Source organism: Phodopus roborovskii, unplaced genomic scaffold, assembly GCF_943737965.1.
Source record: "Phodopus roborovskii unplaced genomic scaffold, PHOROB, whole genome shotgun sequence".
Taxonomy (NCBI): domain Eukaryota; kingdom Metazoa; phylum Chordata; class Mammalia; order Rodentia; family Cricetidae; genus Phodopus; species Phodopus roborovskii.
The window spans coordinates 41336966-41353310 of NW_026126511.1; the positions used below are offsets into that span (position 1 = coordinate 41336966).

At 39.8% G+C, this 16345-nt stretch overlaps 1 protein-coding gene across 5 annotated transcripts in view; it reads left to right on the forward strand.

The window, feature by feature from the left end:
* The window catches only part of Fndc3a (fibronectin type III domain containing 3A), a 136070-nt gene that overhangs the window by 86911 nt on the left and 32814 nt on the right, over window positions 1-16345 (forward strand). For all 5 annotated transcript variants that reach the window (XM_051195402.1, XM_051195400.1, XM_051195401.1 and 2 more), the window contains 3 exons: window positions 6452-6689; window positions 10883-11152; window positions 12879-12937. In XM_051195402.1, coding sequence (XP_051051359.1) covers window positions 6452-6689; window positions 10883-11152; window positions 12879-12937 — 567 coding nt within the window. The remainder of the gene's footprint in view (window positions 1-6451; window positions 6690-10882; window positions 11153-12878; window positions 12938-16345) is intronic.

The window sequence follows — 16345 nt, forward strand, 5'->3', positions numbered from 1 at the left end:
GAGATAACTGCCCATCCATACCACAGCCTTACAATAATTGCCAGGCTCTGACTTAAATGAAGTATAGCTAGAGTGCATATACAGGCAAATGGAGTTACATTGTAGAACTCAGATATTCACTGTCATCTTAGTTAGGGTTTTTATTCTTTGAAGCGATACCATGATTAAGGCAATTCTTATAAAACAGAGCATTTAATTGGGGCTGACTTACAGTTCAGAAGTTTAGTCCATTGTCATCATGGCAGGAAGTATGGTGGCATGCAGGCAGACTTGGTGCTGGAGAATTCATTTGGAGTTTTATATCCAGGCAGAAGGAAGAGAGAGCGAGACACTGGGCCTGGATTGTGCACTTGAAACCTTAATAACCAACACACACACACACACACACACACACACACACACACACACACACACTTACTTCCAACAAGGCGACACCCACGCCAAAAGGCCACACCTCCTAGTAGTATCACTCCTTGGGTCTGGTGGGGTGCATTTTCATTCAGATAATCACAGTGTCTTTCACTGTGCTCATTGTGTCAAATCCCTTTTATGGAATAACCATACTCTCATACAAGAACCAAATTTGCACTTAAGTAATCTTGCAAACCCTCTCTTATGGTCTGCCTAGCTAGAGCAGACCTCTGGAGGTTATTTGGTTGATTCTTGCTTACTTTATGAAGTATGCCTCTGTATAACAGCAGGAATTCATGTGGGGAAGATAGAAGTTGCCTGGAATTGAGAATCAGAAAAGCTGGATCCTTTACCTCAGACCTTTGTTGGCTGTTAGGATTTGGGCCTATCAGCTTTCTTGACTTTCTGTGCCCTTCTTGTAATGAGTGAAGACACATGAGATTGTGTATTTAAAAGTATCCTGTAGGCTTTTTAGACTAGCCTGTGGTCACTATAACTACATTTAGTTTCGTTGATTAGAATTTGTGTTGTTCTACATACAAGTTTGACTGCATCCCATTTGGTCTCTGGGACCTTTAAAAATTTGATGCATTGACTAGAATGCCTCCAGTTTCTGCTGACATAACATCTGTTTCTTCGGCTGCTTTGTTGCTCTTTGTCAGAAGTTTGTTCGCTTATATAGAGCTGTTCTCTAGCATAATTCATTTCAAACATTTACTGAATGGTATTATTTCCAAACTGTGTCTGTCATGTGTTCTCGACATAAGAGTCAGAAGGTACTCTTGTAGAGGTGGTTGCTGTTTGTATTTTTGTTGGTTGTGGTTTTGTTGGTTGATTTGGGGTTTGGTTTTGACTTATTGCTGAAACAAGGTCTCACTATGTAGCTGAGACTGGCCTTGAATTCATGAGCCCCTTGTCTCTGCCACCTAGTACTGGAATTAATCACTGTGCTGGGCCTATGCTCTTGTCTTACAATACTTTCGTGCTTTTATGACAAACCCTCAACCTTCTCATTTCACTAATTGTAAATATAGAAACATTCTAAAACTTTACTGGCCTTTCCTGGATATCATACATGTTTATCACAGTTTGTTAATTAGTTCTCTTTCTTCGGCAGATGATGAGGTTTAACAGTTCTTATACATCCATGTCATCCATGTTCTTCAGCTGTGTAGTGGTACACATCAGCCACTCCTGAGAATGATGAAAGCATGACTCTACCTCCCTTTGAAGTTTACAAAATTCTTGTTGGGAAAAGCAAACAAAGAGCATAGTCAGTGGACAAAAGAGTGCATTAAAAGGAGAGCAAGGGAAAATAGAGGAGAGCTGGTTGTGTTTTAAAATAGCCTGGCAGAGCAAGCCGCACAGGGAAGGTGGTACTTAAGCTGAAGCATTTGCCTTGCCTTTATCTAGTGAAAAAGGATTCTAGAAACAACTGTCATGCTGATGACCTAAAATGAAGGTATATCCCATGCCTAGGAACAGTGAGGAGGCTAGGAGAGCTGAATAAAAATAGAATGAAGTCAAAGTTAGCAAAATGGTATAGGCACTCAAGTCATTAAATCCTCAGTAGCAAACACCTTCCATAAATCCTTAGCAGTGGATCCGTCATCTAGATTGAGGGCCTAAGATGGCTCCTTAGAGCTCTTCCTTGGTCTCTTTGCTTCTTTGCACACAAAAGCCTTCTGTGGACACTTGAGAGAAGTATAAATTTCTTGACAAGTAGTTTGCCTTGTACCTATGTTCCCTTGGTACTTCCAACAGTACTTCACTTACAATACCTCTAGTACAGTTTTTCTTTCTCCATGATTTTAATAAAGCTCTTGTTTAGAGAATGTTAATTCTCCCATTTAAAAAAAAAGTTTTCAGTCTTTCAAACCCTAGATCATGCTATTTGTATTATTTTTCCTCTATTATTCCCATGAAGTCTTAAGTTCCTTGGAGGTAGGAGCTACCTTTTATTAATTTCACATTCTTGTACTCAGCTATAGTAAATGTTCCATAAGTATTTGTCAGGTAAATTGATGAGTTTTAATCACATTTTTTTGGAAGTGTTGTAGGAAACTAGTGAATTTATTACTACTGTTAATTTAAAAATCAAGATTGTCTCTAGGAAATTTATCAGTTTGAAGTATGTGAGGTAATCCAAAAACAAAAATTCAGCCCTTTGAAATGCCATATCTAGTAAGACTGAATTCTCAGGTTCTTATGTCCCTGTTAACATGCACTTATTCTGTGATGAATAATTTCTAGTACTACAAAACATTAGTAAGATCTACATTGTACTCACAGCTAATCACTTGACACGGTGTCCAAAACCTGACACATGAGCATAGTGCTAGCAAATCCAGAAGCCAGGAGTAGGAGGGAGAATTGAAGTACGTGCGTGGCTATAGGAAAATGCACATTGTTTGGCTTGGCTGGAGTAAAGTGGTACCTACATTAGTAACCACTGTCTGGTCTTTTAGCATGTTACACTCTGAGCAACCTCAGTTGTGAGATTCCTAGTGTTTGTCCTTAAAAAGCAGGAAGAAAGCCTCAGACCAGACCAGCATCTGGGAAAAGACTCTTTATTGTGTGTAAGCCACGACCAACGACACACCTTTCTCATTAATGAGTGTAGCTGTTACTGGAGCCTGCCCCTTTTTAATAATAAGCTATCAATACTCCTTAACAGAAAGGGAAAGTTGCAAGAGATTGACTGGCATACAACTTAGAGATAGAAATATTGCCAACTAAGTTAAGATAGCAATAGCAAATAACGTAAAAGAATTGAAAAGTTTAGCAAAGCAGAATAACTCATAGAAAACAGATGGTGACAAGAACAGAAGAACTGCATTTTACTGGCAGTTCACTGACTCCTTAAGAACTTTGCCTTACAGGATAGAAGCTAATGACTTTCTGAATAGTTTATATACTACATGAATGGAACTCCTGGGTGCCAACACAAATTCTCTTCTGGTTAGGAGATAGCTTAGTGATCAGAGTGCTTGCTGGCAAGCCTGAGGACCAGAGTTCAAGTCACTAACACCTACATAAAAGTAATAAGGAGAGGGGAGGTGTGATCCCAACATTTAGAAGACAGAGAATGATACCCAGTGCAAGCTGAGCAGCTAGACCCTCAGAATCAGGGAGCACAGGGTTCAGTGAGAGATTTGCCTTAGTCAGTAGAGTGAGCATCTGTCCGCTAAGGAAAACCTCTGATAGAGTGAGTATCTGTCCGCTAAGGAAGACCTCTGATAGAGTGAGCATCTGTGCGCTAAGGAAGACCTCTGATAGAGTGAGCATCTGTGCGCTAAGGAAGACCTCTGATAGAGTGAGCATCTGTGCGCTAAGGAAGACCTCTGATGTCAGCCACTTGCTCCACTTGTACACAGTCTGCTTGAGCCAGACATTGTGGCTCATATCTAATTCAGGGCTTGAGAAGCAGAGGCAAGATGACCATGCTCAAAGCTAAGCAGAGATATAAAGCAGGCCTCCCTTAACTGCTAAGCTTTTTGTTTGTTTTAGTGGCATGTTAGCTTAATTGTCTGTTTCAAGTTACTCCTTCAAGCACTTGCTATTTCAGTTTATCTTGTCAGCAGCCAGTGGCAAATCACTACATTCTTCAAAGCTTCTACAGCCTAGCTGCTCCTGGAAAAGAGCCAAATGGGAAAAGCAGGGGTCTGGGAAAACTAGAAGGGAATGGACAGGGGTTCAGATGAGGATGAGAGGAAGGAGGGGATGCTGACTTGCTGACAGGTGCTATTATTTAAGAACTTCAAGGTGGGGAGCTTGGTTACCAAACATGGGGAGGAAGCAAGGATTTGAGGAAGTTACCCTAAGAGTCCAGTGGTGATGAGGAGAGAAGAAATACAATTTTAGTTGGATGAATGTTTATATTTCTAATCATATCATTTCTTAAAAAAGAAAAAAAGAGCAAATCAGATTCACATATCCACAATAAAATGTTAAATACTGAACACAATCTTTCTGTCTTCAATAGAGGGAATAGGGCTTTTCCCCGATTAAGGTTGGCTAGTGTCAGTGCTTAAGGAGTTGCACTGTGATGATACGTATTTGTACATTAATTTTTATTAACAGACTAACTTAGCCTACTGCTTCTCCTGTACTGCTCATGGCCAGAGTCCCGGCTGATGTGAGTTCAGTGTCTGAATACTGATTACTCCTTAGCAGCTAGGCCTCTGGAGACTTGAGGCAGTGTTGAGGTCTCCAGGCCTTGCTCTCAAGTTATAGCTGCCTAAATCACTCATTGACATGCTGAAGGGCTCTATGTTCTTTTGGTTCTGGTCCAGGGGATGTACACACATGTACCCCCCCACCTATGCACACATGTGATTATGCATGCATACATACATACATAACACACAAACACATGAAGGGAAGAAAAGGAAATTAGAAGAATACTGAGAACTACAAATCCTCTCAGAGCTAGTTGTCTTCTAGGAATTACAACTCAGAGAATGATGAAGGTGAAAGCGCTTTGTGGCCAATATTGGGGTTCAGTTCACTCGGAATGTCTTTCAAGCTCTCTAAAGTGCCTTCTAGGTTTAAGGCTGAAAAGCTATACACCCTCTAGACTCCCTTCTAGTCGGGTTCCAGAAACAGCTCAGTGTTCCTCTTTGCTGTGCATGATGAACATTTGTTAGACTTCAATTCAGAAAGGAGTTGAATTGAAAAAAGGCAGATTCAAGGCATTCATTTCATTGGACACAGGATATTGGTGCAGACTCAGCAGGACATGGAAATAACATGTATTCAGCCAGTGGCGGTAGCTCACACCTTTAATCCCAGCACTATAGTGGCAGAGGCAGGTAGATTTCTATGAGTTTGAAGACAGCCAGGACTACACAGAGAAACCCCAGAAACCCTGTCATTAAAGGAAGGAAGGAAGGAAGGAAGGAAGGAAGGAAGGAAGGAAGGAAGGAAAAGAAAGAAAGAAATTGCAGAGATGGCTCAGTGATTAAAAGTACTGGCTGCCCTTCCAGAAGCCCTGAGTTTGATTCCCAGTAACCACATGGTATCTCACAACTGTCTTTAGTGGGATCTGATGTCCTCTTCTGGCATAAAGGCATACATGCAGATAGAGCACTCATATTCATAAAACAAATCTTCAGTTTATGAATTCATTTGATATTCCAGCCCAGTGTGGTAGACAAATCACTTCACACTTCGATAGATAAGTCTTCAACCCCAATAAGTTCCTGAAACATTGGTTGATCTGGACCCAAATAAATGCTGTATCTACCAAACAAATACTTTGGTACAAAAGTTGCTGTCCTTAAATATAAGTGGATCTGCCTTTAAATTAGTACTTTGGTATACTAAATTTTCCGTTTTCCTGAAATGCTGGGTATTTGCAGGAGGGAGCAGGTCCTAATTTTAAGATAAAATCCTATACCTTTTAGACATTCTTGTTTGTCTTTAAAGATCCTGTGAGACCCAGGGAATTTATTATTTTCTTAAAAATTGATTCCCAGAGTTGTAATCCTTTGGGATGTGACAGTGTGGGATAGAGGGCATTTTGTTGTTTGATTGTGATTTCTTCAGACAGGATTTTACTGTGTTATCCTTTTGCCCCATCCTCTGTTACTTGGATTTCAAATAGCAGCACTATACCATGCTGGGTTCCAAAAAAGGAAAGTATAATTTTTAAGTTCCAAAGTCACAGATGCTTTACTTAACTGGGACCTAAGGTATCTAGTGCTCTTTGGTTGGTCCTTCTACAACTGGTATTTGAACCACCCTCAGTCATGATATAGAAAAGGAAATTCCTGACCCTATTATGCCCAAACCAGTTAATGCATATAACACAGGTTCATTCATCATGTAGCTACTCCCATCAGCATTTTAAGGTCTACATTAGGTAAATTTGTATTATATAGAAGGACTACTTTGTTCATTACTGATTTGGTACTTAATGTGTTGAGTAAATTTTTTTCATGATGACTATCGCTCTTTTAAATCCTAATAAGTAGCAACACTTCAAGAGTTGCTTTTTCTTTCAGAAGAGACTTGTAACCTGATGTTCATTTTGTAGGTTATTGAGGACAATGGTGTTCGAAGAGTTGTTGTGGTTCCGCAGTCACCAGAGTTTCATCCTGGTGGCCACACAGTTATCCACCGCTCCCCACATCCTCCTCTGCCAGGTTTCATTCCTGTCCCAACCATGATGCCCCCTCCACCGCGCCATATGTACTCCCCAGTGACGGGAGCTGGTGATATGGCAACACAGTATATGCCACAGTATCAGTCTTCACAAGTATATGCAGATGTAGGTAAGAGATCTCAAAACGCCCCTGCCTTGTTGAGTTGCCTCTCCCTTACTTGGATATAAAAGATGCTCTCTTTATGTCATATATAGGAAATAACACATGGTAATGATAGCAGAGTGGTTTTTTGTTATGCAAGCACTGTTAAGCAACTTTTTCTTTATGATGCAACAGGTTTCTTGGAAGTAAACAGATTCAAGAAAGTAAACAAAATCAGAGATGCACTATCTTACATCAGACTGAGTATTTAGTGGGAGTCATATTAGACAACAGGTCTCCTCTGAAAAAGTTTTTAAGCAAGAAATAACTGCTGTTTTGTTTGTTTGTTTTAACCTTAAAGGCTATTGTGCCACTACAAAAAGTTGCTGGGTTCTATGAGGGATTGAGATACCCTAAGTGAGCTACAACCTCTGCCTTCAGTTAATAAATTCCTGAAAAGAAAAGACTAGCACACACACACACACACACACACACACACACACACACACACACAGAGAGAGAGAGAGAGAGAGAGAGAGAGAAAGAGAGAGAGAGAGAGGAGAGAGAGGAGAGAGAAATAATCCTATCCTTTGCTATATCTTTAAACAATGCCTATATACTTGTAGCATGTCTTTCTGGCTTTCTGATACTCCTTCCTGTTGCCAGAGCATATCTCACATTAACCACAATTTAAACAAAGACTGTGCAGCACAGTCTCTAAATGATGTGCAGTTATAATTCACGGTGATGTAAAGGAAAATAGAAGGCATGCATGCACACACCAGTTAAGGGGTAGCCGAGGACAAATTGTATCACATTTGATTGAGCTTATTGTTAGGGGATGTGACACTAGGTCTGAGGAGCTGGGAGTGCTGGTTTCCTAGTCGGTAAGTGCTTCCTATCCATTCACATGCTGTAGGTTCCCAGAGTGGGGTCTAATGAAGCACTTCATTGTTAGCCATACCATTACAGAACTTGAACTTTACTGTATACTGTTCTTATGAATGCATTAGCTCATGTCATCCTCAGAAATACTCCCAAAATACAGAAGAAGGAGCTGAGCTTCAGGACGGTTGGTGTTTACAAGGTCATGTTAGTTAGCTACTGGGGTTTTCATTCTCTCAGATCTACTCTGTTACAACATACTCTTTTATTTTCTCTATGGTTGCTCTTGTTATTTTATCTTGAATAATAGATGAATTATAAATGCATCTGAGTTACCAAAGTACATTTTAGAAATGGGGACTAATTATGGTTCTTAGGTTTCAGTGGATTTGTTTACTATTTTGTACAAAGAGTGGAATAAATTTTTTATATTTTCTCTACAGATTATCCTTTACCTGAAATGTTGTACATGCACATGTACTCTTACACACAAGTTATCTTAGAAATGGTGAAATCTAAGGAATTGCAACACAGACTTCATTTATACACATTCCCTGTTGATAATTTTCATATACTATGTAGTGATTTTGCACAGCCCCTCACTGTTTGTGTGGAGTTTCCTATTTGTGTCATATTAGCACTCAGAATTCCAGACCTTGCAGCAATTTTGATTTCTGCTTAGGGACATGTAATTCTAAGCCATTTCTACCATCTCCAGAAGAAACCTTAACCTGTCAGTAGTCTGTCCTGATTCCTTCTTTTGCCCCAACTTTTAATCTACTTTCTATCTCTGTTGTTGCTTGTTCCAGACTTTGCATCTCATTGACACATGTATAGCAGTGAATTTCCTTGTATTTCCAGCATTTAAAGTGTCCATGTGAGATGTGATCTTTTATGCCTAGGTTTTTAACTTAAGGTTCATCTATGTTGTGACATGCATTTCATCTACTTTGTGCTTGAATTTTATACTTGTAGTGTATGCATGCAACATTATGTTATAAATAGTATTACTCATTTAAGAATTCAGAAAAATGTATGCGCTTGAATTTAAGATATTTATTTATTTTGCAATTATTCTTTGTGGATTTCACATCACGCATTCTGATCCACTTATTTCCCTATCCCCTGTCATCTGCCCTCTACCCTTGCAACCTCCCCCCAAAATTAAACTCAAATTTAAAAGAAAAACCCCAAATCAAAGGAAACAAACAAAAAATGAATCTTATCACTGAGGCTCTAGTGTGTCCTGTTGAGTCACACAGTCTACCCTTTTAGTCCATTCATATTTACTTGTAAGTAGGCATTGCCAAGAGCAATTGGTCTAGCTCAAGGCCTCTGGTTTCTGTTACACCATTGATAATGGCTCTCACTGGGACTCCTCTTGGATATGTTGTTGCTGTCCTGTGTCATGGAGATCCTGCTGTTTTGGGTCTGTAGGTTTGTCCCCTTTACATGTTCCAACAGTTCATAGATCTGGGGGACGTTGGGGTGGGACAGCTCATAGCCCTGGTTCTGGGCCTGGGTATTGGTGAGCTGACCTCCTCCCATCTGCCATGTGGTAGCATGGGTGAGAGAAAGGAAAGATGTCCTCCCCTCCTCACCCATTAGTCCTGCTGCAGGTGAGAGAGCTGGCCCTGGGGTCACAGTAGGGGGAGAACTAGCCCTGACCCTCATGTTCTGCAGTATGAGAGAGAGTGCCATCTGCTCCCTGTCTGGGCAAAACACTAGAGCTAATCCTGTTTTGAGGGGCAAGGGTATAGGTGAGCCAGCCCTGAGGGCATGGGAGAGGAGCTCCTGACACCCTCTCCCCATATTCCCCTTACAGCAATCAGAAGAGAGGGCCCTGCACCCTGTCTGGGCAAAATAGTAGCTCTGGCCCTGGTGATGTGACTATGAGTGATCCTGATCTGAGGACCTGAGAGCAGAACAGGCCCTGCTCATTGCTGCAGGCTGCATGGGGGCAGTGCTGGAAAGCTTGCCTGGATAGTGAAGATGAGGGAAATCTGGCGGGCACCAGACAGTTGACACCTTCACTGCCTGTCTATGAGTGATGCTTTTAAGAACATCATATACAAATGTTTATGTTGTCACATTTCATGCTTCGGAGTAGAAGGGCCGGGGCATGTGTGAGTATGGCCTGGGTATGTGTGAATAATAACTGCCAGGCTGTTTGTTCACTGATCCTACCATTTACTATCCCTAACAGCAGTATATGAGGGTCCCAGTTTTTCCACATCTGCTATTGTTTATAGCCACCAGGATGCCTATTTTATCCCATTTTTTGTTTTGATCTTTTCCCTAATTTTGTTGATGCATATTGACCATTTGCATATTCATTCTTTAATAGGGTTGGCATTTTATTCTAATATTGTATGTCTTGTATAGTCTGGACACAAGTCCTTCATCAAATCCATGGTTTGCAGGTATTTCCCCCATACTGCATTTTCCCTTTACTGGTGGTATCCCTTGGTAAAGAAAAGGCCCTAATTTTGAGCAGGTCCTGTCTGTTTTGCTTTGTGCTTTTCATGTCTTATACAAAAGGTACTACCAAGTCCAAGGTCATGCAGATACACTCCTTTGTTTCTTTCTGAGAGTTTTGTATTTTCAGCTACACCTTGAGGTGTTTCATTCATATGTAGTATACTATGAAGACCTACATTTATTCTTTTATGTGTAGATATCCAAACTCCTGATTTTATTATCTTAATTTTATTCTGTATATCCTTATATTCATTTCAATTTTCATAAAGTACAGCTAAATTAAGCCTTTTCTTTACTGTAGGACTTGTTAGACTTTTCTCTTAAATATTTTCCTCAGTATGTATTTCAAATATAAAATTTAAATAATGAATTTAACAGTCCATCTAGTTTCTGTTTTCTAACTGCAACAACTTTTTTAGTAGATAATCTTTTTTAGAAGGGAATCATAAGGGAACTTGGAATGGTGATGTGTCTTCCCTTTTTTTTATATGACTGAGGTTAAAGGAAGGTTGGAAAGTAATAGCTTACAGACAGTGAAAGAAGAGTTGTGACCAAGTGGGCCTGATCGCTTCCTTCATTGGCAAGCTGATCACCATGCTGTTTCTCTGCAGAGTGATAGTTGGGAAAATGGTAAAGAAATGTTCATGTTAATGTACATAGAGTTGTAACCATGTCAGGAAGCTTGATTCTGTTAGTGGAGACATAGAAATGGCTTTGTTTTGCAAAATCACCACTCATAATATTTTATAATAAATTGTATATGATATGATAGGCTTACCATCTGTACTTGTATTGGGACATAGATTCATTTAGAGAAAGTGATATTTTTAACACTTGTGTTTTGCTTCTTCTAGATGCCCACTCTACACATGGCAGGTCCAACTTCAGAGATGAAAGATCTAGTAAAACATATGAGCGCTTGCAGAAAAAATTGAAAGATCGTCAGGGAACACAGAAGGATAAAATGAGCAGCCCTCCACCCTCACCCCAGAAGTGCCCTTCTCCCATAAGCGAACACAATGGACTCATAAAAGGACAGAGTGCCAGTGGTGTGAACACAGGATCAGCAAGAAACAAATCGGGTCGAGGAAGAGGTGGTACACAAGTAGATGCAGAAATAGAAGGTACTCTTGGTGCATCTCTGGTACTTTTCATCATTTAAACTGTTAAAGCTATACCTTACCTTTCAGCTGTCTCATTCTGGAACCACATAAATTCTTAGCCTAGCACTTCCCTAACTGTGAGAAATGTTTTAGAATCTTAAATGATTGCTATAGACATCTGCTTTCATGTTCAGGAAGTCTCAAGTAATTTCACTTTATCATTAATGTTACTAGTTGAAAAGTCATCTGACAGGAAAACAGATTAACCAGGATTCCATTTTTTTCTGTCCTTGGTCCCTTGATAAGGCTGTCTTGCCTTTTCCCAAGGCTTTATTTCCTCAGCCTCTTTGTATATGAATACATGATAACTAGTATGTCATTAACCAATCCTCTCTGCATGTTCCATAGTTAGAATAATCTCTCTCCCTTTGCTATAGAAGTTTATTGTTTCTTTGGGCCCTTCCCCTAACATGTGACAGTTACCATATGAACTCTGAACACTACCTTTTAATATATATTAGAGTCAGATCTCTATAAGGTAAATAGAGCTAGGTTAACAGTAGCCTGTCTTCCAGGTACTTTGATTATAATGCTAAGCCTCTCACTGATGCCTATCTTAATTTCCATAGATTTCCTTGATACTGTTACCTGTTTTAACTTCTAAAGGTAGACCATACTGTATTTTAAGTTTCATCAACTATGCCAGTGAGGCAGACTAACATGCCTTTTCTCAAAAACTAACACCATAGTTCTCTCAGTCCTTGAATGTATTTATCTAAAGTGATACTGCTTATCATTACCGTGTTGAATTATCAAATGATGCAACTGATAAATGTGATAGCAACTAGAATGCTTCCGTCTTTGGGAGCAAAATCAAAATTATTGTGTCATCTTCCTTAACCTTTTCATTCCTCACAATTAAACAATGCTTTAGTGGCTTCATGGTTTGTGTGTTAACATTTACTAAGCTGTCCTCCAGTTTTTGAGACTGTCTGAATATTCTTTTCTGCACTGATGTCTCAAAAGAGTTGCGCTAACATTTTGTTTATGTTGGCGGTTGCTATGAATTACAGCAGATTGCATCTATCTGGGAAACCATGGTTGAATACTTAGTTCACGAATTAAACCCAGGTGTAGTGGTGCGTGCCTGTAATCGCAGCACTTGGGAGGCTGAGGCAGGAGAGTTGAAATTTCTGGGCCATTTTAGACTACACACTGAGACCAAAAAAGAAAAATGAAAACAATGGTATGAGCATGGCAAACAGAAACATTCCAGAGGGCAGGGGGTTTTACCATCAAGAGTGAGGGTACACTCCAAGTGGGTACATGTACACTTATATGCATACAGCAGCACACATACATACATACATGCATACAGCACACATACACATGCATACAGTACACATACACATGCATACAGCACACTTATACTTACATTCATGTAGAACACATATACACATACATGCGTACAGCACACATACATACAGCACACATACATACAGCACACATACACACATACATACTTCCATGCATACAGCACAAGTACACACATATGTACATGTTTACAGCACATGTGCATGAGGTACTGTAAGTGGTAGGAACAGTTAAAATAGAAATTGAATGAGATGAGTGGTGAAGGCTACAGATTCCTGTGTGTGAATAAGGATTAAAAACTAGAAAACAACTAGAGGAAAGAGAAATTTCATTTAAGTTTTTTTTTTTTTTTCCTTTTTTTACTTTCTTAAAGAAAAAGATGAAGAGACTAAAGCATTTGAAGCATTTCTTTCCAACATTGCCAAACCAGTGGTAAGTATCCCATGTGTTTTTCTTGCTGTTTAGTATAACCGTGTAGAATTCTGTCATTTTCATTCAAACTTTTATTTTAACTTCATAGAAATGTGAGGCAAATTGTAGCCTATCATTGCATGAGTGGCCTAGAAAAGGGCCCCTTCCTCAGCGACGCGTGACGTAGACAAAGGGAACATGAGTATTTCCCAGGTCCCCATAACACTGAGTACAACCAAGTAAGTTAGAAAAATATGTATGAGAACACAAAAGGCCAGAAAATGTTTTATATGCGTCCCAATGACTTATATAAAGGCTACTGGGAGAAACATGTACATTGGCTATGATAAAAGGTAGTATTCATACTGAGTGAAGTTAAGCATAGGAAGTTCCTCATTGATAATTAAAAGAATCAAAGAAGTGTATACATTTCCTTTTTTAAAACTACACTAACAAAAATGTCCACTGCAACGGTAATATTCACAGAAAGTGGAATAAAAATGCAAAAATAATTTTTATACTCAACAAAATCGAAGGAAAAAGCAGGCAAAAGTACTTTTGACAAAAAATGGGCATCATAATTATAAATAAATCAATAAAATAGTTTTAGAAAAAACTTTCTGTGAAGTAGTGCAACCATCAGAATGTCACAATACTTTTCTGTGTGGTCCTTTTCTTCCTCTTCATCGTAAGCTCTGTGACTGCTCGATTTTCTCATTCTGACTTCTCTTAGGAATGGAGCCTGTAGAAGAATGAATGGAAATGTAAAGTTTTATTTCATAGTAACAGTAGCTAGCATTTGCTGGTGTATTTCAGATGCACATGTGCTATTTAATTCTTATAAAAGCTCATGATGTACTGTTTTCCCCACTTCACAGATAGGAACTGAAGCAAGTGAGTAAATGGTAATAAGAGCCAGGTTTGGAGTCCAGGCAGTGTCCAGAGCTCTGTCATAGTGCTTTTCATTGGGTTCACTTGAAAAGAAAGTTCAGACTTACAGCCAAGCCATCATACTGTGACAGTGCTCACATGTTTGTGGAATGGTTTCCTAGAGTTTTGGGTTGTGCAGGAGCTTATGTGTATGAAGTGATGCAAAGGCTTACAGTAGGCCCTATCCATCCCGAGTCCTACATGACCCCTCTTGGGTGGTTTGGCCGTTCAACTACAAAAGGTAGTTGAATAAAGAAAAGCACTGTATTTTGTTATAGCATGTGTTAGAATAGAAAGTTTAGTGAGTTTACTGGCTGCATGAAATACTTCAACTTTAAAACTCAAAGTAGCTCATAGGTTACATGTTTAATTCTAGAAAACCTGTGCAGTGTGTTCACAAGGAGAACTGTGGGTGCTCCAGAGTCCTTGTCTAACTTTAAATGCTGTCACTGTGTCACACCACTCATGGAAGGGATGGGCTTTCAGTAGCATTTGGCATTGTTGAGTTGCTTTCTTCCTGCATCAACCTCCTGAGATGCTGTAGTGCTGAGCAGCAGTGGTTGTGTGCAAACCGTGTGCACTGAGGATGCACAAAACATGATGTGTACCGGAGAGTGCCCTATACCAAATAGGTGCCAGTGGTTGCTGTGTCAAACCTCCACCTCTTACTGTTGTAAACTCTGCATAAAACAAAACAAAAAAGGAAGTTAGTGGCCCTGGTAAGTTTTGTGTTAGGGTAACATAACAGCTACTGCTGGTTTTCTTAGATAATGTTAAAAGTGGTTACAGAAAGTGAAGTTTTAAAACAATCATCTTAGATTGTTTACCTGGCATAAAGAGAGATAATTTAGTAAAATATTGAGCCCTATTTAATAACATAAAAATAGGTAACTTCACTGTGTTATTTGATTTTATATTTAATAGTTGAATGATATGCCTCTTTGATGAATTTTCCGCGTTGTAAAGTACAGGCCAGGGTTTTTAGTGTGTGGTTTTGCACACTCTGCTTTATTGAGGTCACCAAATTAAATGTATTTATTCACTCCATAAATATTTGACCCTCTACAAAATGCTATTTGCTGTGTGGAATTGGAAATAGACTGGAAAGTGTGGCCTCTGTCCCTTCAGCTTCCTTTAATAGAATCATCTTTGTGTGGCAAATGTAAACTTACTAAGTGTGGGGGTCAAAGAGGTGGCTCAGAGGAAGAGAGCAGCTGTTGTTACTCTTGGAGAGGACAGGGGTGCAATTCCCAGCACCCACATGGCAGCTCACAACCATCTATAACTCCAGTTCCAGGAACCTAACACTTACTTTTGGCCTTTGCAGGTACAAGGCACATGTGGTGCAGACAGACAAAACACCCATACACATAAAATAAAAATATTTAAACCATTTTTAATTGTTAAGTGTGAGCTACAAGAACAAAGAGAATGAATGCTACCCACGTGTTTGATAGAGGAACTAAACCTTGGCAAGGACTGTAGGGAATTTTCTCCCAAAGGAAAAGTAACTGGTAGGAGTTGTGGATGGAGTGGAGGGTCTGGAATGGTGTTGCAAACCATTGCTTGTAAGTCACTGGACACGGTACAAATTACAGTGTACATCTGTGCGCACATAGAAAGACTAGATGCTCACTTGCATAACTCGGCTGTACATGGGAGGAAAGAAAGTCGGTGTGCATCTTACTTCGGAGTGAGCTTTGTGTTCAGGCTTGAGTGGCCTGGAATGTTCCTAAGCCTTTCTGAAGCCATTTCTTCCATAAGGTAGAACAGCAGGATGCTGTATCCTCGTGTGTGTTGAATTGGTCATGCTGGCATGGTTTTGCCTTTTTTATTTGGGATCTTTGAAATTACTGAAATTACTCTTGAGTTTTGAAACTAGCATCTCTGTTTCAGTCATGCCCGTAACTAAACATGCTTGCCATTTGCTCTTTTTATGTCTTTCCTCAGAAGCATTCTCCATTCTCTGCTCTAATGAATTCTAGAATGGTGTGACTCCCAGTTCCTTAGACCAAGCTCTCAAGTTCCTTTCTCACTTTGTGTGTGCTGTGTTTGTTTGCTAAGAAGTCTTGCAGTGTGGTCCTGGCTGTCCTCAAGCTTATAGACCTCCTGCCCTGGACTCCTGAATCCTAGGATTGTTAGCACACTACAGGGGCAGCCTCAGGATTGAGTGTTGCTGTTTCTTTTGCTTTAGCATTTCTGAAAAATCCAAGAAATATTAACATGTCTGCCTTTCCAGTCTTTATCACAGTTCATGGCATTACTGTCATTCTGAGTTGCTTTCCAAGTTCACTTCCTGTTTAGTTTTACTGTAATGTAAACTGACACGCACAACAACCCGCCTCACAGATTCAAACATACCATAGTAAGCCAATGACTTCTAACCCTGTTTCATTTTCTTTTTGGCCATCAGTTTTTAGACCTATCCGTAGACAGCTGTGTCAGTTCCCAGCTGCTGCTCAGGGTTGGGTTCAGTTCTGATTACTCATACACTGCTCA